Source organism: Pagrus pagrus, assembly GCF_965226575.1.
Source record: "Pagrus pagrus genome assembly, chromosome: 11".
Classification (NCBI taxonomy): domain Eukaryota; kingdom Metazoa; phylum Chordata; class Actinopteri; order Spariformes; family Sparidae; genus Pagrus; species Pagrus pagrus.
This window is the reverse complement of record NC_140195.1, coordinates 32239729-32261929: the sequence shown is the minus strand read 5'-3', so window position 1 is coordinate 32261929 and position 22201 is coordinate 32239729. Positions and strand designations below refer to the sequence as shown.

Genomic DNA, 22201 nt, shown 5'->3' with positions numbered 1-22201 from the left:
AGCGTGTCTGATGTTGAAATGTGCAGCACAGAGGACAGGTGTTTATTGTTCAGTTGTGATCTGTAACGTGAACTGTTGAATTTCATCACAGAAAAAGTTTGTTCGCACACAAATGTGGAGCCAAACAAAAGAAGCATCCTCTGTGCATGCCTGTGCCTGTTTCCTTCAGTGAGCAGGACAAGTTGTCCAGTGTGGATGTAGTGAACTTTTCTCTGAGAGTAGGGTCGCACTATACTATAAGTCAATCAGTTCTAGTTGCATAACCAGGAAACGCCGGTTGAACTCTGATCTGTCTCTTGTAGCCCCTTTTAGTTAGAAAATGCGCCACATTTGCAGCCAGGTAAAGGCTGCAATCTGCTGTCTTGTTTATGTGAAACAGAGTTGTAATATTCTTCCTTTGCAAAAAAGCCGCCACTGTGGTAGGCGTAAACATGTGATGTGACGCGAAGCACGAAGTTGGGCGTGAACAGTGACGAGTGATCTGGTTATTGATGATTCTCTCGGCTGTGATGGTTAGCATCTTCCGGATCTCAGCGGCTTTCCAGTTGCTCATCTTGATGTCCGCGGATGAAGTGATGAACTGACTGCTGTGATCAGCTGTTTCCTGCTTTTAAAACTCCCGGCTGTGGGTCGCACACAGTGCATGTCATCGACACCTCCGCCCATGTCACGCAATTATGGCCACATCGACGCCTTGGATTTACATATCAATAGAGGCGGCAAAAAGTGTACCCTCTGAGGCGTCATATTGGCGGACCAACACAGACCCCCAATATGCTGCGGTCTGTCTAAATTGGCGGACCTAGCTGCAAAAAGGACAGCCAAATTGGCGGGTTACTGTCCAGTATAAAAACGGTTAGTGTGGCAGGGGGGCACATCCAGGGTAGCCAGCGTTGTGACATGTGTGAAGCACTTGTTGGGCAGTTGTCGAGAAAAGAGGGTCAGCTTGGTTTTGAGTGCTTGCACATGTGAATACAGCTCGTGCATGAACACATTCTTCCCCTGCAACTTCAGATTGAGGTCGTTCAGACAGCTCATTATATCTTCCCAGGACCAAGTCACACACCCAACCTGGGTCCTGCAACTCCGCAATCTCATCAGCTTTTCAGACAGTCACAAGTCATCATCTCTATCTCCCTTTTCAACTCCCACACCCGGCGAAAACACCTTCCCAAGGCTCAGCCAGTGAACATTTGAGTGGTACAGCACATCAGTGTGTTCTGTCTCACTTTCCTCCAGTAACTGGATGAACTGGCCATGGGCCCGGATAAAATTCATGAGTTTCACCACCGTCTTGGCGATGTGATCAAGTTGCAACACAGATTTACACAGGGATTCCTGGTGAATGATGCAGTGTAAGAATATCAAACCTAAGTTTGGGCTGTCTTCTCTTACCCAGTCCTCTATGCTGTGCAGGAGCCCAATGTTCTTCCCGGTAATGTTTGGAGATCGATTAGTAGTCACGTTCAGCAATTTAGTCCATGGCAGGTTCAGTCTCTCCAAGCATCCAGACACTCTGTCGTACAGGTCCGATCCCTGTGTTGTCCCCATCATAGACTCCATGGTAAAAAACTCTTCCACTATTTCAAACCTGTCATTGATCCCTTGAATGAGGGGGGTGTAATCTATGACCTCATTGTTAGATGACACTAAGTCCTAAACAATGCTGCTTTAAGTCTGAAAAGAAGTGAGCCCTTCTCACTCAAACATTCAGTTAACGTGTCTCCAATGTTGTTTCTGAGAATTTGGCCAATCTATCTTTTTATCTATCAGTTTGTCATCATAACTAACTGGAGTGAGCAAATACACACAATTCATTGGCAACCTTTTCGGATGAATCCAGGCAGCAAATGTGTTGCCGTTGTGTCGGTGAGCACTTTGCTCATGTCCATGTTTTGAACAGAACTGTGGTGAGATCCTGAAGCCCTTGTTTTGCCATTCACCCACCACCATCACCTCATGTGGCAGCATGATAATACATAGCCTCATTTTGTCAGGCTCCGTACACAATTCCTGGAAGCTGAAAAAAATCCCAGTTCTTCTTGTCAGCCATTGAGCATGCTTGGGATGCCCTGGACAGCAAAAACAAAAGTGCTGAATTTCTATTTTTGTTCTTCGTATTTGTGTGTACTTAGATGCTTTCCATTGCACATCATAAAGTATGTAAACCTGTGTATAGAACTGGAGAATTGTAAATCCAAGTAGTTTTTTTAGGGCTGTAAAGGAATCGAAAAGTCCCACCTTGCTAATGAGCGATTGTGTTCAGTGGATTTGCGGCTGTCAAGGAGCTCCAGACTGACATCCATCATGTCGACCAGGAATGACAAGTTGGTGTAGACATCTCCACTTAACACCGTCTGCAGAGAGACAGAACATTAGATCAGAAACTAGGGAAGCATTTGGAAATGAGACAAAGTGACAAGTACATCATAAAAAAGGCAAAACAATTAAATAAAAAAAACAGCAGTATAAAATATAGGGGTGTCAATACTGTACATATCCTGAACCATCACAGTACTGACGTCACATGCTGTCAGACGAAGAGTACGTCTAAGTCAGTCACAGGCAATCTACTCTCCAATCAAGAAGGGGGCCCGTGCAGTAATGCAATGCTGTTTACCAACTGCCACAACAGAAAAAGAGCAAAAGAAGAAGACACCATCTATGCACCAACCCAAAACAAGAATGGCGAGTTCAGATGACACAGAAGACTAGAAGACCCGTCTGCTCTTTTCGAATCAGTAGTGTTGGAAAGTTTCAGGTTCCCAGTGAACTATGGCAGCAGTGGAGAGGGAGTGATTTACAGGACGCAGACGGTGTGTTGGCGTTGTAAGGCAGCTGTACGCTATGTGAGTGGAAATACGTCCAACATGCTAACGCATATCAGACGACATCACCAAGATGTACCAATCACCGGAGCTAGGCAGAAAAAGATGGCAGGAGTGCAAAAACGTATCCCTGCAGCTTTTAACCAGCCTCTAGATGTGAGAGCAGACAGGACCAAAGTCATTACAGAGGCAATAAGTCATTCAATTTCATCAGCTATGCAGTATGACGTAGTAGAGGAGCCTGGCATCAAGTACTTATTGAAAGTGCTCAAGCACCATTTAATAGCACAAGAGATGCTTTTGTGGCTGATTGTGACCGAATACCTTTTGTTTAATATCAGACCTATATTAAAATATGACCAATGCAAGAGTGCATTCTGTTTGCTGCTTAATACACTACAGGATGATGTACTGTCCCAACTACCTCAGGGGGGACTAAATGCCTCTAGGTGGAACAAACGGTAATTCGCACAATTGTCTGTTCAAAATAAATGAAAAGAAATCTAGCATTTGGGATTTGTTGCTTTTTTCCCATTGTATCGAAGTCGTATCGAACTGTGACCCCAAAACCAAGGTACATACCGAACCGTGACTTCTGTGTACCATTACACCCCTATTAAAATACTAAATGTATTTTAAACTATATGCCTGACAAGGGCCACCTTTTGCAGCTTGTTTTGAACAAAGCTTTGGAAATAGGATGTAGCTGCATGATATCACAGTGTTGGCAAGAACATCTTTGCAACTGAGAGCCTAAGGAGGTCGTACGCTGTACAGATTGTAAAGGCCCCTTGAGACCTGTGTGTGGTTTGTGATATCAGATTATATAGATAAAAGTCTGCAAGAATCAAATCAAAGTTTGACATAAAATGAACAAACACAAAACATAGATCAAAATCAAGCTTTTATGATAGAAATGGCATTTTTCGCATTATGTTCACAGATATGTTGCAGAGACTGCAGTCAACTGTTAGTAAGGGACTGTTATTGGTCAATGTACGTGTGGTTGCCTGTGTTCTCACATAGGTGCTTGGGTCCTGCAGGTTGTAGGGTCGCAGGAAATCTTCAACAGGCTCTCCCAGGTTGTTCTCTAGCAGCCCTCGGATCAGCTGGTAGTGCTCCATGTCTAAAGAGCAGTGTACTGAAGACAGGCTGCCTTGGATGGACATGTCAGGTACTGCATGGCTCAGCTCCCTGACAACATTGATGAGCACAAGCATGAGTTTGGATAATGAGCATGGTCCTATACTGCCGCGGGTACATTCATACCAACTGCTTTTTTATAGACAAACATCTGTGGCTAAAACTAACCACACCCAGTCCCTTTCTGAACAACTGCTGTCAATCACCATCCCCACTACTCATTTAAAAGAGTTACTGTAGTTTTACTAATAATCCTGATGTACTAAAGCTCTGTTCCAAGTAGTGTAACACTAAATTCTATGGTATTAAAAGAATCAAGTAGCAACCTAACCAGACGTAATTTTTGTCACGTATGATGCGAGTGCCAGTTTTGCTAAGTTCGCCAAGGCCAAAAATGCTGAAAGACATAAGTGGGCACTGTAGAGTTTGCAAGCCATGCCCAAAATCAAATGAGACAAGAAATCTAAAATTTAGATTTAGGTACAAAGTTTTGTAAGGCTATGAGCATCAAAAAGGCCTCAAAAGTTTTATGAAAATTTCAAACTAATGTATGACATCCAAGATGGCTGGCAAAATCTTGTTATAATAATTATCATTTATATTATCAATTATATATTTCATTAATTTTATTCAATAGTATAATGTTTCTTTAATTCTCTTAAGACCCAGAGAAACCACTATGACAGTTGAAGACTGAGCCATAGTCATCAACATGATTTCATTTTAAAAACGTCATAGCTTTTTTCCACAAACAAAACAGAAGCGGTATACTTGTCCAGGTTGCGTTCCACTTTAAGCTTGAGGCGGCAGCAGTCTTTTAGCAGGTTGTCTCCAGTCCGACGGACAGAGTACGAAGGAAAGATGAGGTCTGCCGATTCGGGAGGTTTACAACCACTGTCCCAGGGCTGACAGGGCAGACGCTCTGCAGCAAAGATATCCATCTCCTGCAGGTCCAAGGCCATGCAGTCCAACAGGCACACATGGTCTTCTAATGGGGAAAGACAAATTGCATTATTACTTTTTTAATAGAGTATACCGTGGAGATCGAAAAGAACAGCATAAGTGATCGAGGTGTGATAAGCCACAACAAAGGTTCTGGCTTTGACTGGAACTTGATGAATATCAGTCCAGACCACATTTGTCTTAGGTTTACTTTGTTAATTCACTTTTTTAAGGTGACCCTTACAGTATTAAAAAAAAAATTTTTTACCAGCAGCAAAGTGGTTCCTAAAGTAAACTTCAAAGCCTGTTATCATTATTAGCAAGGTCCACATTTTCAGGTGTCTCAGTTATCTACATACAGTACTTGCAGGTGTACTTCATTGTTATCTTTCAAACTATTCAGCAATGCTAACCTAAGCTGTCAGGGCCATCCTCCTCAGGGCTCCTCCCTGTGTCTGTGGCCTGTGGCCTGCCAAGCGTGAACCCAGCAGAGGGGGAGGTTCTAGGCTTCTCCTTCACACTACTCCTCCCTGCTGCACTCCGGACACGCTCCTATTTTAAGGTAAAAGAAGGAGAAGAGACTTACAATTGCACAATACATTAGCAGATGACTACTTTTAAAAGGGGGCAAAGCACAAAATAAATGAACATAAACATTACCGAGGGAATTTGATATGGGTGTAATGAATACTCATGATTCTGTTTGTTTCCATGCTATGTTGAAGTGTCACCAACCCCTCCTAACTTAAAAGCATTTTCAGCTTCTTAACAGTTAAGATGACAGAACTAAAACTTCATGCAATGGAGGGGCTGGGGCATGAAGTGATGCTATGGACAGTGCATAACAACAGGTATGTTGCCACAGCCTAATGAAGGTGACAGCTCACCGAATTCCCCTTTCAAAAATAATATCTCACTGATATAATTGTGCTGTCATCTGCTAAGCCAGAAAAAGCAACTAAACACAGTGGTGAGATGGTCATTGACACTGTAAATGTTAACAACAGGTAATACTTAATTAACCTACATAATTACTTGAACTATTACATTTCATTTTGATCCAGTTGGTCAAAAACTGAGATAGTGTATGACCTTTTCACTGCCAGCAAAGGAAATTTCAATAAAGAACTTCTATTTCAAGATTAAATTGTAACAAAATACACCAACTTTTGCCATGAAGTTCTCTGATTAGTGTACAGTATATACTGTTTATATAATAAGACACAAGGCATTCAAACCAGACGACCAAACAACTCAACAGCAACAGCAACAGCAACAGCAACAAGTTCTAAGCTTTTTCATACTAAAAAAAAAGCCTGAGATTGTACCTTGTAATAGGATGTATCCTTATACGAATTTGCATGCAGTATTAAAGTCTTCACAAAAAACACGAGACACAACCTATACAGTAGGTACTACTTCAAAGTGGCCATTTCACTCGCGGGGAGCGAGATTCACGCAACGCGTGAAATGTCAGTGACAACTGTAGCCACTAGGTGGAAGCATAGTACTGAATTGCAGCTCAAACGATTTTGGGACAATTCCACATTTGACCACAATGTAGCTGCAATGGAGAGTGGCGCTGTTTTAGGCTACAGGTAGAGTGAATAGAGAGGGGGACTGCTAAACCGTATCAGATTGATTCAGACTGATTGTTTCACAGCGGTGGGACACCTCAATTATCTGGGTGACCTTGGATAATCACTTGTGCTTTCTTTGTTTTACAGTAGAGCTAAACTACATTAGTCGTTTTTTAAGGAACATTTGTTTACTGGTAAAATTGCCGACCTGAATTATTGTCCCAGTCCGCCCCCGTGAGCCTATATCACGGCCTGACTGGATGTTGCTTAAATATAAGAATAGCCAATAAAAATATCTGATACCCTAAAGACATCTGAGGTTGTGATTTTGCTCGCTCGCTGCAGCCACGGCTAATAAGCGGAGGCAGAAACAATTACGCACAGCCTGCAGAAGTTTCAACGTCCATACAAGCATTTAAGAAATGATTCTTATCAGTTCCATAATTCAGAGAGAATTTTTACTTAACGAAAAAATGTATAAAGATCAGTTCTTAGGTTGAAGACACGACAGCAGCACGTATGTCCAGACGCTGATGTGTGTAATGACTGATGTATAGCTCCCCTGGTAGAGCAGCTCCCTCAGTAAGCAGAATCTTCTACTAGTATGAGTTCGAATCTCTGTATAAGCAGTACCGTAAGTTAATGCGTTTTCTTTTCTCGTCATCATTATGATCACATATGGCTCCAAGTTTGAGCAAATGAGCATTAATTCTCCGCCGGCCGCGGCACCAGCTTTCCTGCTTGTGTACATAAAATACATTAAATTCTGACACCACAACTGTAGCGTACCGAATATCAATAGATGATAACCAGAAAAAAAACGTTCTATTGATCTGATTCACCGGCTTCATGGACGTCGGAACTATTTTCTGAGAGGGGGGGCGGGGGAAGCACGCACTTTTACCAATGATTAAGGATTTGATTTGAAGTTATTTTATAATGGCGTGCAGTTATAAGAGAACTAGATGGATGAACACGGCATCTTTATTGTTAAGAAAATGAAACTCCAGGAAGCTCCCCACTGCGTAAAAACGCAGTGCAGCCAGGAGCTGCACCTCCGGGCTGAGGGCAAAATTGCAGCGGGTTGCTCTCTGGATGTGTGGAGACACCAGAGTGATCAGCCGTTGGATCTCCGCACGGGGCAGCCGGTACTTTGCCTGGACAGCCCGGCCTGACAGCACGTCCAGTGGGGAGAAGTGCTGACGCACGTATGCATTTATGTAAACCGCCTGGCTTCGCGCACGGCGACGCTGTTGGTTCGCAGCGAGAATGTGCTGTATTGTAGCCATCGTTTCTCACACGCGCGGACTTTGGCAACGCATTTATATAGAGTAGCAGGTGAAGCCTCTCTGGATGAGGTTCAGGTGAGTTTAATACATCTGTTTCCTTGATATCTGTGAAATGCCACAGGGTTGTTGTGTTTTTATGTGTAGTACTATAAACTCATATAGAGATGTGTGTGGAAAACTTAAACGTGTAATTCAATAACAAGTTTTTTTTTCTTCTTCTTCTGTTAACCTATGTTTCTTGCGCCAGTGGTCCGCAGCTATGAGTGCATTTCAACATTGAGCATTGTTTTATTATTTCGAAAAGTGGAGGATGTAAATTTCCCTGACGCGGCTTGATCACTGAGCATTTGGTCGCTAAGAAGGCTGTTAAGAGTGGGTCAGCTCGATCTTACATTTCCTTCTTAGTGAAAGATCTTCTTAAGCTAAGAGCGACTCTGGGAAACACATCCTTCTTTCACAGCGTTCTTAAGAGCGCTCCTAAGAAGATCTTAGCACTTAAGAGCTTCTTAACGAATCTGGGAAACGCGGCCATTGGCAGGGCCAGACACAGCTTAATGAGCTTCTCCACCTCCGAATGCAGGATGGACACATCCTGGATGGTGCTTACTTCTCGTCCCCTACACACATTCCTCAGTATGGGGGAATGCAAATGTTAAGGCATCTGGAACAAGTTCGCTTAACTGGAAAGACCACATCCATCCCCCACACTTTTGAAAAGCTTGCTACGCCAGCGCCCCCACCCCCGCGCGCTGAGGACAGCAAAGAGGTCTGCAACAAATACATTGATCACTTGGCCAAGGGATCTCCTCCTGCAGGGAGACTGCGTCAGGGACTCACTCCGCTTTAAATAACCTTCTGTATATCCGACTACTGTGAAGCTGCTGATTATGTATTTTAATAAAGCTAGAGAAAACTGTCTGACATGACGTGGCGTCGTTCTTCTTTCTATAAGCCTGTTGTAGAAAATATAAAGCATAAATATTTGTGTTAAATTCTGACACCACAACTGAAAGAAAGAAAGCCGGTCACAGACGTCGGAACTCACGCACCCCATCAGCCTCCCTACCCACGGGAAGATACGAGAAGTAAGCACCATCCAGGATGTGCATATGGACCTGGTGCGCTCCGAGGCGGAGCGGCGTTTTGATCAGGAAGGACTCTGCATAGCTGCAGGGCGAGAGCAGGCAGTTCTTGAGGCGGCTCAGGGGAAACGAGTGGATGTGGGTTCCTCGGAGCTGACCCCCTTTCCACGAGAGAGGTGGAGAAGCTCATTAAGCTGTGCCTGGCCCTGCCAATATCTGTCGCGGCATCCGAGCGCTCTTTCTTCTTGCGCAGGCTGAAAACCTGGCTGCGCACCATGACGCAGGAGAGACGAACACATTTGACCGTTATGAACGTTCACAGTGACCTTATGGATGAAAGCGATGTCTCGACCCTGCTTAAAATCTTCATCAGTGGGTCAACTGAGAGAAGGTCCACTTTTGGAAATGCATGAAAGCCCTGAGTCAGGAGCGCAGACTTTTCTTTTTTTCATTCAAGGGTACAAATAACGCTGTTATGTTCCTTAAATGGCCTGATTTAGTTATCAAAGTTTAATTTTCTTAACAATAAAGATGCCGTGTTCATCCATTCTAGTTCTGTTATAACTGCACGCCATTAAAAAATAACTTCAAATCAAATCCTTAATCATTGATAAAAGTGCGTGCTTCCCCCGCCCCCCCTCTCAGAAAATAGTTCCGACGTCCATGAAGCCGGTGAATCAGATCAATAGAACGTTTTTGGTTTTTTTTGGTTATCATCTATTGATATTCGGTACGCTACAGTTGTGGTGTCAGACTTTAATTTATTTTATGTACACAAGCAGGAAAGCTGGTGCCGCGGCCGGCGGAGAATTAATGCTCATTTGCTCATTTATTTGCGCAAACTTGGAGCCATATGTGATCATAATGATGACGAGAAAAGAAAACACATTAACTTAAGTTACAGTCTACACTGAGATTCGAACTCGTATCAGCGGGTGATGCTGCTTACTGAGGGAGCTGCTCTACCAGGGGAGCTATACGTCAGTCACAATGTTTTCATGTGTCTTATTTATCACCGACCCGCTGCCCCAGCTGACACATCAGCGTCTGGACATACGTGCTGCTGTCGTGTCTTCAACCTAAAAACTGATCTTTATAAATTTTTTCGTTGAGTAAAAATTCTCGCTGAATTATGGAACTGATAAGAATCATTTCTTAAATGCTTGTATGGACGTTGAAACTTCTGTAGGCTGTGCGTAATTTAAAAGGCTTCATAGTGAAAAAAAATCATTCATCTCATCCGCCATCAACATCAACATCAACAACTCACTAAGTTTGTCCTTGCTAGAGGGACCCTGTAGCGACAGGCTGAAGGAAGGAGTTGGAATGAGGTGTGGAGTGGGTGAGGTATTATTAGCTACATTCTTGTATTTAAGCAACAACGAACAGAAACATAAATCAGGCAACTCTGTCCATTCCTGTTCATGGTCACTGCTCCCTGCTGCTGCATGTTGTCGTCCTCCTGCTCACAGATGCCACCTGGTGGTTGTTTGGGCACATTGCCGCTTCTCATGAAAACACAATTGATCCTCCGCTAAAAAGGTGCGTGATTCTCGCGTGATTCACGCGAGAATCACGCGTGAACTCGGCCACAACGAAGTAGTACCTACTGTACTTAATGTTCTCATTCCAAAAATGCACTAAACAGGCCCTGCTAGCTTGATTTGATTGTTGATGGTTAAACACAAGCCAAAGTTAAAAGCTGGCTTTAAATGTGTCTGAAAATGTGCTCATAGCTTACAGCCCAAACCAGCAGAAATGTATCTTATTCACAGTTAGCTGGTCATGACCAGGACTTTTCAAGTTAGTTTTCCACACAGTCATGGTGAAAAGCCTCCATCCACTTGTAAAGAACATGTGCATGGCAGTCTTCAGTTCCAATGATTTCTACAGCTCTCATGTTTCTGTGATGGAATGAGTGGAACACAAACTACTTTGTCACAAAAAACATTCATGAAGTTTGGTTCAGTAATGAATTTATCATAGGTCTTTCGGACATTTTCACCTCAATTAGGTGCTTTTGATAGCCATCCACAAGCTTCTGGTAGATCTCTTGCGTGATCTTAGCTGAATGTTTGATGACATGTTTTTTCTTGCTTTTTTCAGTGTGAAAGTAAGTTAAATGTGAGGACTGATTCAATGAGTGACTGGTATACTGTTTTTAAAATTTCCTTTCTGACTTTAAAACTTTTCAGCCTCCTCAGGAGAAACATGTTGTGTGAAGAACAAAGTAAATATCTGTAAATAAGAAAGGCACCAAAAGTTGAACACATGTTTCAGACTGAACCGAAAAGTCCAGTCTCAGTGTATGTGCACTGGAGGTTTCAAGTTTCAATGACACACTTTTCTATAATGAATATTGAACTGATTTGCTTTAAAACTAGTTTTGATGTCACAAATCGCCTGTTGTGCATCCATTTGCATATCAGGGATTTAGGGGGGGCACTGAGAAAGCAGATGAATGTGAAAACCAGCAATCCTTCTTCACCCTGAAGCTCAAACATCACAATGACGGAGGAATAAGCCAGTCAGACTTAATCATAATCATATACAGCTGGGATTGAAAAAAATCTATTCATTTCAGCCAAATCAAAAGTCTGATTGAAAAGTTCTGAATTGAGCTTAATTAGTAAACTGAAACTGAAACCAGATTAGTCTGAATAAATTACCTTTTTATTAAACCTAAATCTTCCCCTCTGATGCTCGGTAAAATGGGTAATGAGCATAAAAAACTAAATGCTATACTGCATTAAAAATGTAACATTTAAACAAATGAGTGGCTGCATAAAAACCAAAGACAATAAGAGACTGTGACAAGATTTAGTTATAGAACCATACACTACAGTATGCATTCATTGAACATTTCAGATCAGATTCAAATGATAAAGTCAGTTACTTAAAAAAAGATTATGAGAAATCATCAGTGTAAGGGAGCCAGGGTGGTATGTTGTAATAACCAAGTGGAATGAGGCAATTCAGAATTTTTAAAAATTCACTAACACCGTTAAATGCATAAATGAATACAGTGGAATTAGGCAAATGAAGAGGAAGGATGAGTAGGGAGCACTGCATGGGCAGATGAACAGGCAGCATGACTCACCAGAGAAGGGAAAAAGGCATGTGCCATGGTGAGTTTCTCTACCTTGTCTCTGAGGGAGAAAGTCTCATGAGCCCCAGCTGGCTGGAAGCAGTTCTGCACCCTCAGCTGGCCGAGGTTGGCCACAATGACCCTTGGTGACCGGGAGCTCTCTGGGATGAGAATAACCGGGGCGCCGGCCTCAATATCCAGCAGAACCCTGGATGCTCGCTGAGGATGATCCCGCACCTGCACAGAGAGGCAGGAGAAAGGACAAGAGAGTAAATGGGCAGAGTGAGGGAGAAGGGAGGAAAAGGACATGAATTGACAGAGTGGCAGAGGTTTGGGAGAAAGGTTAGCAGAAAGCAGCTAACTAATACTATTCTGACATAAAAATAGTACTACAGTACAGTGTGTAAGACTTGTATGTGTGTTATCTCAATCAAACATACTGCAATCTACACCAATCAGGCATAACATTATGACCACCTGCCTAATATTGTGAAGGTTCCCCTTGTGCAGCCAAAACAGCTCTGACCTGTCAAGACATGGACTTAAAGGAATAGTTCACTCTAGAACGAAATTCAGTCATTATCAACTTACCCTCATGCTGATGAGAAGTCCGGTGTAGTTTCTTATTCCTCAAAGTGCAGCTGGAGACCTGCGGGGGTACCCTCCGGCAGCAATAATCCATATAACAGGCGTAAATGGTGTCCGAGACGAAAAGGTCCATAAAACTACACAAAAACTTTGTTATATTCCTCCATACTTCTCGTCTGCTGCAATCCAAGTGTCCTGAAGTGACGACATCCAGAGTTTACTCGAAACGACGTCATTTAGTCAACGAGACTCGCAATAGATGTGAGTTTCAAAGTTTCAAATCACTAGTGCAGGCAGATCCCTCTTGTGTTTGTGTGTCGCTCCGTCGCTCACAGCTGGATGTAAATACCGGTGTGTATCTATCACGAGTTCTGTTGATCTTGTCTGGCGTGGCTTCCGTAGTGCAAACGGCTGTGAGGGAGACTCGCATGCACGCGGGAGCGTGCCTCCAGGCAAATATAGTATAGTGACTGTTTAGGCTAGAAAAATGTACTAAATGACGTTGTTTCGAGTAAACTCTGGATGTCGCCACTTCAGGACACTTGGATTGCAGCGGACGTGCAATATGGAGGAATATTAAGTTTTTGTGTAGTTTTATGGACCGTTTCCTCTCGGACGCCATTTACGCCCGTTATATGGATTTTTGCTGCCTGCAAGAGGGTACCCCTGTGGGTCTCCAGCTGCACTTTGAGGAATAAGAAACTACACCGGACTTCTCATCAGCATGAGGGTGAGTCGATAATGACTGAATTTCGTTCTAGAGTGAACTATTCCTTTAAGACCTCTGAGGGTGTCCTGTGGTGTCTGGCACCAGGGCGTTTTATAGTGGATCCTCTGGGTCCTGTATGTTGGGGGGTGGGGCCTCCATGGATCTGACCTGCTCCAGCACATCTTACAGATGCTCGATCAGATTGGGATCTGGGGAATTTGGAGGCCTGGTCAACACCTTGGGCCCTTTATTGTGTTCCTCGAGCTGTTCCTGAGCAGTGTATGTGGTGTGTCAGGGCACATTGTCCTGCTGGGGGGCCACTGCCATCGGGTAGTGTTGTTGTGATGAGGGGGTGTTTGGATTAGTGGTGCGTGTCAAGTGGCATTCATGCCAACACCCAAGGTTTCCCAGCAGAACATTGCATTGTGATGAGATGATCAATGTTATTCGCGTCACCTGTCAGTGGTTTTAATGTTGTGGCTGATCCGTGTATATGTTATGGCAAACTTGAGTAAAGTTATCATTCTTACTCTATCAATGTAGAGCCTCAGCCGGCAGTACTAGGGATGGAATTAACTATGTACATCTACTCAAGTACTATACTCAAGTACGGTTTTGATGTACTTGTACTTTATTGAGTATTTCCATTTTCTGCGGCTCTATACTTTTACTCCACTACATTTCAGAGGCAAATATTGATTTTTTTATTCCACAACATTTATTTGATAAATTTAGTAACTGCTTACTTCAGAGACTGCATAATGCATCACAGCCAACGTAGCGAATACTGAATTAATTTATTTTTCGCAATTAGATAAACACAGTTTCCGATATTCATATACATACTGAATATCTCATCTGATAATTGGCCAGGGCGACAATCAGTCAATCCATCGTATACAGTGGCCTATATACAGTACATACATGTAAATATATGTTTCATTTACTTGTTTATACTTTTGATATCCAAGTACATTTAATGTCGAATACTTTGCTTTTACCAAAGCATTATTTGTATGGGTGACTTGTACTTCAGCAAAAGTTCATTTTAACACAAAACCTTTAGTTTTACTTTTACTCAAGTTTGACTTCTGGGTACTTTTTACAACACTGGGAAATACTCACAGCCTGGCCTTTCATTGCAGCCCTCTGCCTGCCAAGTACATCCTGTAACTGGGTGAAATGTTGGATGAAGGCCACCACCTCAGCCTGAAAGCGCTGGGTGTGGACATACTGCACCGAAGCCATCTGCAGGGACACCTTGATGTCACATTCCCGCTCCAGGTAAGGGTCAGGCTGGCTGTACCTGAACGAAGCAAAGCAAAAAAGCCCAATTTCACCAAGTTCTTCCGTATCACACAGAGTAACTGTCCGTTGAAACTTGTGTTTATATACATAAACAGTACATATATATATATATATATATATACATATATATATATATATACAGTACAGACCAAAAGTTTGGACACACCTTCTCATTCAAAGAGTTTTCTTTATTTTCATGACTATGAAAATTGTAGATTCACACTGAAGGCATCAAAACTATGAATTAACACATGTGGAATTATATACTTAACAAAAAAGTGTGAAACAACTGAAAATATGTCTTATATTCTAGGTTCTTCAAAGTAGCCACCTTTTGCTTTGATTACTGCTTCGCACACTCTTGGCATTCTCTTGATGAGCTTCAAGAGGTAGTCACCTGAAATGGTCTTCCAACAGTCTTGAAGGAGTTCCCAGAGATGCTTAGCACTTGTTGGCCCTTTTGCCTTCACTCTGCGGTCCAGCTCACCCCAAACCATCTCGATTGGGTTCAGGTCCGGTGACTGTGGAGGCCAGGTCATCTGGCGCAGCACCCAGGTGACTCTTGGTCTTCCTTTCCTGGGGCGGTCCTCATGTGAGCCAGTTTCTTTGTAGCGCTTGATGGTTTTTGCGACTGCACTTGGGGACACTTTCAAAGTTTTCCCAATTTTTCGGACTGACTGACCTTCATTTCTTAAAGTAATGATGGCCACTCGTTTTTCTTTACTTAGCTGCTTTTTTCTTGCCATAATACAAATTCTAACAGTCTATTCAGTAGGACTATCAGCTGTGTATCCACCTGACTTCTGCACAACACAACTGATGGTCCCAACCCCATTTATAAGGCAAGAAATCCCACTTATTAAACCTGACAGGGCACACCTGTGAAGTGAAAACCATTTCAGGTGACTACCTCTTGAAGCTCATCAAGAGAATGCAGAGTGTGTGCAAAGCAGTAATCAGAGCAAAAGGTGGCTACTTTGAAGAAACTAGAATATAAGGCGTATTTTCAGTTGTTTTACACTTTTTTGTTAAGTACATATTTCCACATGTGTTAATTCATAGTTTTGATGCCTTCAGTGTGAATCTACAATGTCAATAGTCATGAAAAGAAAGGAAACTCATTGAATGAGAAGGTGTGTCCAAACTTTTGGTCTGTACTGTATATATATACACATATATACATACATACATATATACATACATACATATACATACACACACAGCAGATATATATATATACTTATGGATGTTGAAAATAAGGGCATCCCCTCCTTGTGTGGTGAAGCGTTCTCTGTAGAGATCACCGTGTGGGGTAAGGTCACTTAGGGACAAACTTCCTAAACTACCTTGTAATGCCAGGTCGCCATCTGAAATATTAGACATAACGTGATTGCGATATATTAAACATCAAATTATTGTCATGAATCAACCTTGAAAAAATTTTGGTGTGTGGAGGGGTTGTTTTATCTAAACAAGGTGAATTTGAAAATGTTCATACACACCCAACATTTCCAGATGAGCAGATAATTTGGACACACTAGCTCTGGCAAGCTCGTTGAGTTTCTTGTTCAGTATAAGAGATAAAGAGTGAACCTAAAAATAAAAACATGGACAGCTTTAGCAATGAAACATCCACCTCAGAAATGATTTTTAAATGTATATTTTCCCCAAGACAACAACACTGGGCGTTGTATTACCATACAATAACAATGAGCTGAAAATGATACAGCTCGTACTACTGTATCACTGTACAGTGAGCACATCAGTCTATTCCAACATTGGGTCAGAAAATAAATCAGAACAATCTTTTGAACATGCTGCTTGGAGTGGTATAATAAAATAACATGATCCATTCATACATTGTTCACAACAACATTCACTGCTACTGTACATGAACATGGAACTGCAGCCTACCAACCTGACTTGGTGTATTTGGACAGCCCAACCATTCCAACTTGATGCACTAGGTCAAGCAACTTACCTTTAGGTCCACTTTAGTGTTGGCAGCCTGTGTTGTCTCCTCCTCACTGATGTCTGGCTCATACAGAGGGTGTCCTGGCACAGGTTCAGGTGAATTGGGGTGCAACTTCACTGCATGATTATTGGCTGTGGAGCCAATACCAAAGAAATCAAGGATAACCACCCAGGTCTGTAGTGTGATCAATACGTCCAGGCAGTTAAAGTCAATATCCACACTTCTTCCTACACTACCATAGCGTGTTTTGAACTCTGGATGGCTCTGGTCCACCAGTAGTACATTGATATGAACTAGTGAGTCATCAAAATCTGGGAGTGGTTGAGGGGAGGCTGTATGGTGGGTAGGAGAGGGAGGTGGAGTGCTGGGACAGTCTGGGTCCCTCTTGGATTTCCGATGGCTAGCTGAAGGGGTGCTAGGATGCCTCTGGTAGAGCTGGAAGACATTTTGTGCCTCCTCCATGTGGGCAGGCAGTGATCGTGGCATGTCTGGGTAGAGGGCATTGGATGTTGATGGACAGCTTTGGGAAAGGTACTCCTTTGGACTGAAGGTGGAGGGCTTGTGAGCTCCACGAGACACCATCAGATGTTTGTACTTAGACTTAGGGTTCTGCTCCAGAAGGTCCTCCATTAGCAGTGAGCGGAGAGCCAGCTGGACTGCCAGTAGGTGAGGGTGGTCTTTGGTAAAGTCACCCTCCAGATCTTGGAAGCGCAGGCTGACTAAGCCCTGGGAACCCTGGGTCAGGTCAGCACTGAGCTGGACTTGTAACTCTGCCACATGTAAGGTGACTTTAAGCTGAGTGAATGAGGGAGCGTGAAGAGCGGGTTTGTGAGACTGTAAGGGCAACGCAGAGGACAGTGACGAGTGGGAGAAGTTGATATGGGGAGGGTCCCTTGCAAATAGCCCTCCTTGGGGGTCAGGGAAGCGGTGAGGTCTGGTGGAGGAAGGAGTTGGTGGTGGGGGTGTCGGTGGTTGGCTGGGCGTAACACGCTGCTCTTCAATCAGGAACAAATTGTCCAGTGTCTGGAGGACTTGTTCATACACAGGCTTGCACAGGAACACCTATCACCAGAGTATCAAACATAAATGCAATTAATAACCAGTCAGTGGCCCCGTATCAAAAATTTAATTTAAATGCCCTGCAAACCCAGGGCATTTAACGACGATGACACCTCACCTCAAGTTGAAGGTGGGAGGAGAGCTATGCTGGAATTGCAGTTTACCAAAAAACATGCACTAATAAGAATATTAGTACATATAAAGGTATGATAAAATAAATGATGTAACAGTGTTTGATTTTCGTTGAACAGTGTTGCCATGGCATTGCGTGTTTCGCCATGAAACAGGACATTGTTGTAATGTACATGGTCTAATCTACACCAAACTTCACATTTTTTATAAAAGTCTTTGTCTTTAACAAGTAGAGGAGAGGTGAAGGCCCTCCCATTGTGGTGGAGCAACGTGGGACCCTATTTTAGGAAAATATGTATGGTAATGAATAGCAAGTGACATAGTTTTTTGATCCCATTTGAATTGTGCCATGCTTTACAGAAATTATATTTGTCAACTTAAAAGAGAACTTTTCATCTAAAAGAAATGCATGAATATTATGTTGGGTAGCATTTGACATTGAATTTAAGTCAGCTGATTTGGACAACAGATTTAAACATAGGACAAATTTGGGCATCACTTCATACAGTATAATATCTTCCAATAGGGGTTCAAAAACTCACAGAAACCTACAATTTGAGCAAACACAATTTCTACAGATCTCGTCTAATGAGACATAACGTTGACAACAATATCAAAACTGTCAGAAAGAGAGGGATGAGTCTGATTAGGATATTCATTAAAGCATACAAGGGTTCTTCACTGTCACTTTCATATTTTTTGGAAGTGCCTTAATATTTCTGATCACTGCGTAGATGGTCCCTGGACCCTTAATAATAATTCCTGGCATTACAATGATGGTTGGCACTCTGGCCCTAATTACCAGTGCAAGTTTACCATGGGTTCTGAGCAGATGCACTGGGATGCATTTACATTGGAAGTCAGGAATTCAACTGGTCTTCTTTTGTTGGGCCACAATATAAGTACTGCTATTATTTGAGACATGGCCATTATTTGAATAGCAAATTACATTTATTGTAATATTAATAAAGTGTATACCTGAACAGGGTTGACGAATTTGCCCTCAACTCTCAGCAACCCTATGCTCTTGCAGGGATCCTCTGTGGTGAGGAAAGTAAACTGGTTTTCTTCGTCAATGGGGACTTTCTCCAGGGTGAACTGTATAGTGGTGTCTTTCAATATATGGAAGGCTGTTAAAGAAAAGAAAATAAGTGAACCTGTTTGAAAGCTGCATATAAAATGTATGCTTGCAGTTTCTGCATTGCCAAATAGAATATTACATTTGGAATACAACTGTCCTTACAATTTTTAAGATTCTCACCTTTACCGCGGCTGAGGTATTCAAAGAAGTCATGACGTGTGAACTGTGGTTCATCCTGATTGGTGCTCCCATTGTGGGATGGTGACATGCTGCCAGCTGTATCCCCTCTGGGTGTCCTCTTTACAGACAAATGACTCATGTTGAGTGAATACAGTCGAATATCCTCCACCAACACCTGCAACCTCTCTCCTTCAGAGCCCTGGCCAGTGACACTATTCTGTATCGTTATGCTTCCCAGATGACCAACCAATAGCTCATGGTGTCCAGGTTTACGGGGAATGGACACAACTGGTGATTCAATGCTGATGTTAAGGGTCAGCTTCACCATTAATGTGTCTAATGTGGATTCAGGCTCCTCCATTGGAAGTTCCTCCTCTTCCTCAAATGGATAAGCCCAGCTTTGACTCTGAGTCCGAGTTCTCCGTGATGGAGTCTCAAAGAGTGAAACCATACCACTGTACTCTGCTGTCTTAGTGGCTAGAACTGTTGACACTTTGGTAGCAGCACTTTTCAGCATGGAGCGGAAATTGTCTTCTACCTCATTGGCAGACAAACTCAGCTCCTTCAGGAACTTGGCTGAGTGGTTATAGTGCAAGGATGCCATTTGAAGTTGCAAGGAACACTCCCCATGGGATTTCTCCAAAAGGCGAAAATTTAAAGCCTCTGAGGGAGAACCACCTGAGTCAGCAAGGAATGATAATCCAAGAGTTGAGGAGCTTTCCTCAACACTGCCAATGCTGACCACAAACTGGCTTCGGCCTCCCTCCTGGGTCAGGTCCACCAACTGCATGGACCCAAGTGAACCATTGATGTCCAACCGACTGCCCATGGACACATTGACCTTGGTGCCAGTGATGCTGGTAGTGGCAATCTTCAACCCTTTCTTCTCAGCACCCAAGACAGTGCCTGTGGACACGGTCCGGAGGAGAAGCAGGTTAAGGCGGTGGATCTCCACGGTCAGCTCTTTGTTTTGATCATAGGTGGCCTGATATGTCCCCTCCCCTTCCTCACTGCAAGGCTGTTTTGTATGTTGTTGCACTGATGATGTCCAGGCGCTTTCTTCTTTGGGGAATGACTTCTGGAGAAACTTAAGTAGCTCCACCATGGTCTCAGGGTTGAGAATGATGTCCAAGTTGTTGACCTGCATGCTTGTCACCTGAAGGGAGCTGTCTAGGTTCATGGAGGGGCAGTCTGAGCTAACAAACTGGTACTCAAGCTTAATCAGGGCCTCCTGGTCTTTCAGAAAAGAACTGAAGGGGGATATTCTCTCCATGGCCATACCAGAGGATGATTCAGTATGGTGGCCCTGATGTTGGGGAGACCCACCCTCAGACAACACAGGAGATGAAGGCTGGCTCTCCCTGAGACTGCCCGTAGGTATGTCAAAACTGAGATGCTTATGAGAAGCCACAAGGAGGTCGAAGTCTGTGCCATAGGTTTGTAAGGTGTCCACCAACAGAAGTCCATGGACTGTCAGAGAGACTTCAGCATCATATGGCCGCTTGACAAAATGAGCATTTGTACCAAATACCTTGAGAACAGATATGTAGCGACCATCACTCTCTATACCAAGCTGCATATAGTTTATGTTAAATTCAGCCAAAAGTAGACGTGATTCTACAAGGACTTCCCGTGTGTGCTGCTCTAAAGTCATCACGCTCTGGGTCAGGTTCTTGGCTGAACCTTGCAGCTTCCAGGAGCTGTCCTCTCTCTGAAAGATCTTGTCATGGCGGAGGGTAAGAGGATCAGGACACCTTATATTTGGGCCTCTCTCCTGGCTTTTGTCTCCTTCACTCACAGAAGAATTACTTAGCCTAGCCAAACAACTCCTAAGAGCAGTCATCTTCTCAAGGTTGATATGAACCTTGAGGTCTGGTAGTATTCCTGACAGTACAGCCCCAGGGAGCTGGGGGTCTGATGTGTATCGCAGTCGCTGCTCAAGCTGCAGCAGGACATTAAACTTCTCTACCACATGAGTAGGCCCTACCTCACTCTCTTGCAGATGTTTCCAGTTATCCTTACAGCGACCAACCATTATCTGCAGGTCCTTAAAGGACAAGGAGTACTTTTCATAAAGCTTTCTACTGTAGGCATATGCACTTTCAGGAGACCTGAGGCTGGGAGGTTCAAGACTTTTGAGCTGTTCTTTCAAAGGCATGTCTAGTTCAGGTGGTGGAGACTCTGGTGGGGTGGCAAGGGGTGTCTGGTACTCATCATCACTCATATCATCTCTTTCAGGTTGAGTAGCTTTTGAGCTGGCCTTCGTGTCATCTTCAAAGAAAATGAATAACAACATGTATTAAGTTAAGTTAAAAACATTAGGCCAAAGAATGAATATATTTGGGTGTATCTATTATTTTTTTGTTAAAATGGCTGATTGATTTACCTTGAGAGTTTGTGAGGAGAATTCTGCCTAAATCAACAACAACTAACATCGGGTCCCCTGACTGGAAGTCATCAGGGAAAATCACCTGGGGTGCACAGATGTCCAACTTCATGGTCCAACGCTTACTGTTCTCCTACAAAGCAAGCACATCAGTGGTATTTAGAGATGATTCCACTGCCAATTAATTTGATGTCATTATCCAGTTAATCTTTCTTACAATAAACTCTCCCACAAGTAGCTGATCAATGGTTTGTCGGATCTCTGCCTTGGTTTGCATCTTCAGCTTGTTGTACTGCCTCCTGGCAGCTTCTGCCACTCTCAGCTCCAGCTCTGACTGATAGCCAAACCCTTGGTACCAAAGAAACATATTTAAATTACAAATATCCACTGGTATTCAAAGGTAATAAAAGTAAATGAGGTGAAGAGGTAACGTTTGCATTTGCTTGACTTTGTTATTCTAGTCAATTAAAGTGCTGTAACTGCCATCAGTATGTATTGTGATGTAAAAATAGGATCACTGTGGCTCAGGAGGTAGAGCAGCCAGGTCAGTGGTTCAATTCCTAATTCTGAATTAGACACATTGTTTTTTCCAGAGCTAATAACAGACATTGTTGCGGAGTAAGACATCTTGCTTCTTCCCATCTCTGTTGAGAGTTGCATATGCACTGTACAGATCATGCAGCTGGCAAGGATTGGATACTAAGATGAAAGCCAACACAAATTTAACGGTGGTTACTTTTTAAATATCTTTTATTACAGTCTCTCTTTGAAACGCAAATATATATCTATAACAGCAAATAAATAAATAAATAAATACATATACATACACAC

The 22201-nt window shown here is 43.0% G+C and overlaps 1 protein-coding gene across 12 annotated transcripts in view; it reads right to left on the bottom strand.

Moving 5' to 3' along the window:
- Positions 1–22201, bottom strand: part of vps13d (vacuolar protein sorting 13 homolog D) — a 150396-nt gene that overhangs the window by 81925 nt on the left and 46270 nt on the right. For all 12 annotated transcript variants that reach the window (XM_084367243.1, XM_084367239.1, XM_084367245.1 and 9 more), the window contains exons 17-29: positions 21588–21718; positions 21371–21503; positions 18985–21255; positions 18702–18853; positions 16539–17594; positions 16060–16150; positions 15798–15924; positions 14375–14555; positions 12007–12189; positions 5327–5465; positions 4743–4959; positions 3851–4022; positions 2242–2357 (exon numbers count right to left, since the gene is read on the bottom strand). In XM_084367243.1, coding sequence (XP_084223369.1) covers positions 2242–2357; positions 3851–4022; positions 4743–4959; positions 5327–5465; positions 12007–12189; positions 14375–14555; positions 15798–15924; positions 16060–16150; positions 16539–17594; positions 18702–18853; positions 18985–21255; positions 21371–21503; positions 21588–21718 — 4969 coding nt within the window. The remainder of the gene's footprint in view (positions 1–2241; positions 2358–3850; positions 4023–4742; positions 4960–5326; positions 5466–12006; positions 12190–14374; positions 14556–15797; positions 15925–16059; positions 16151–16538; positions 17595–18701; positions 18854–18984; positions 21256–21370; positions 21504–21587; positions 21719–22201) is intronic.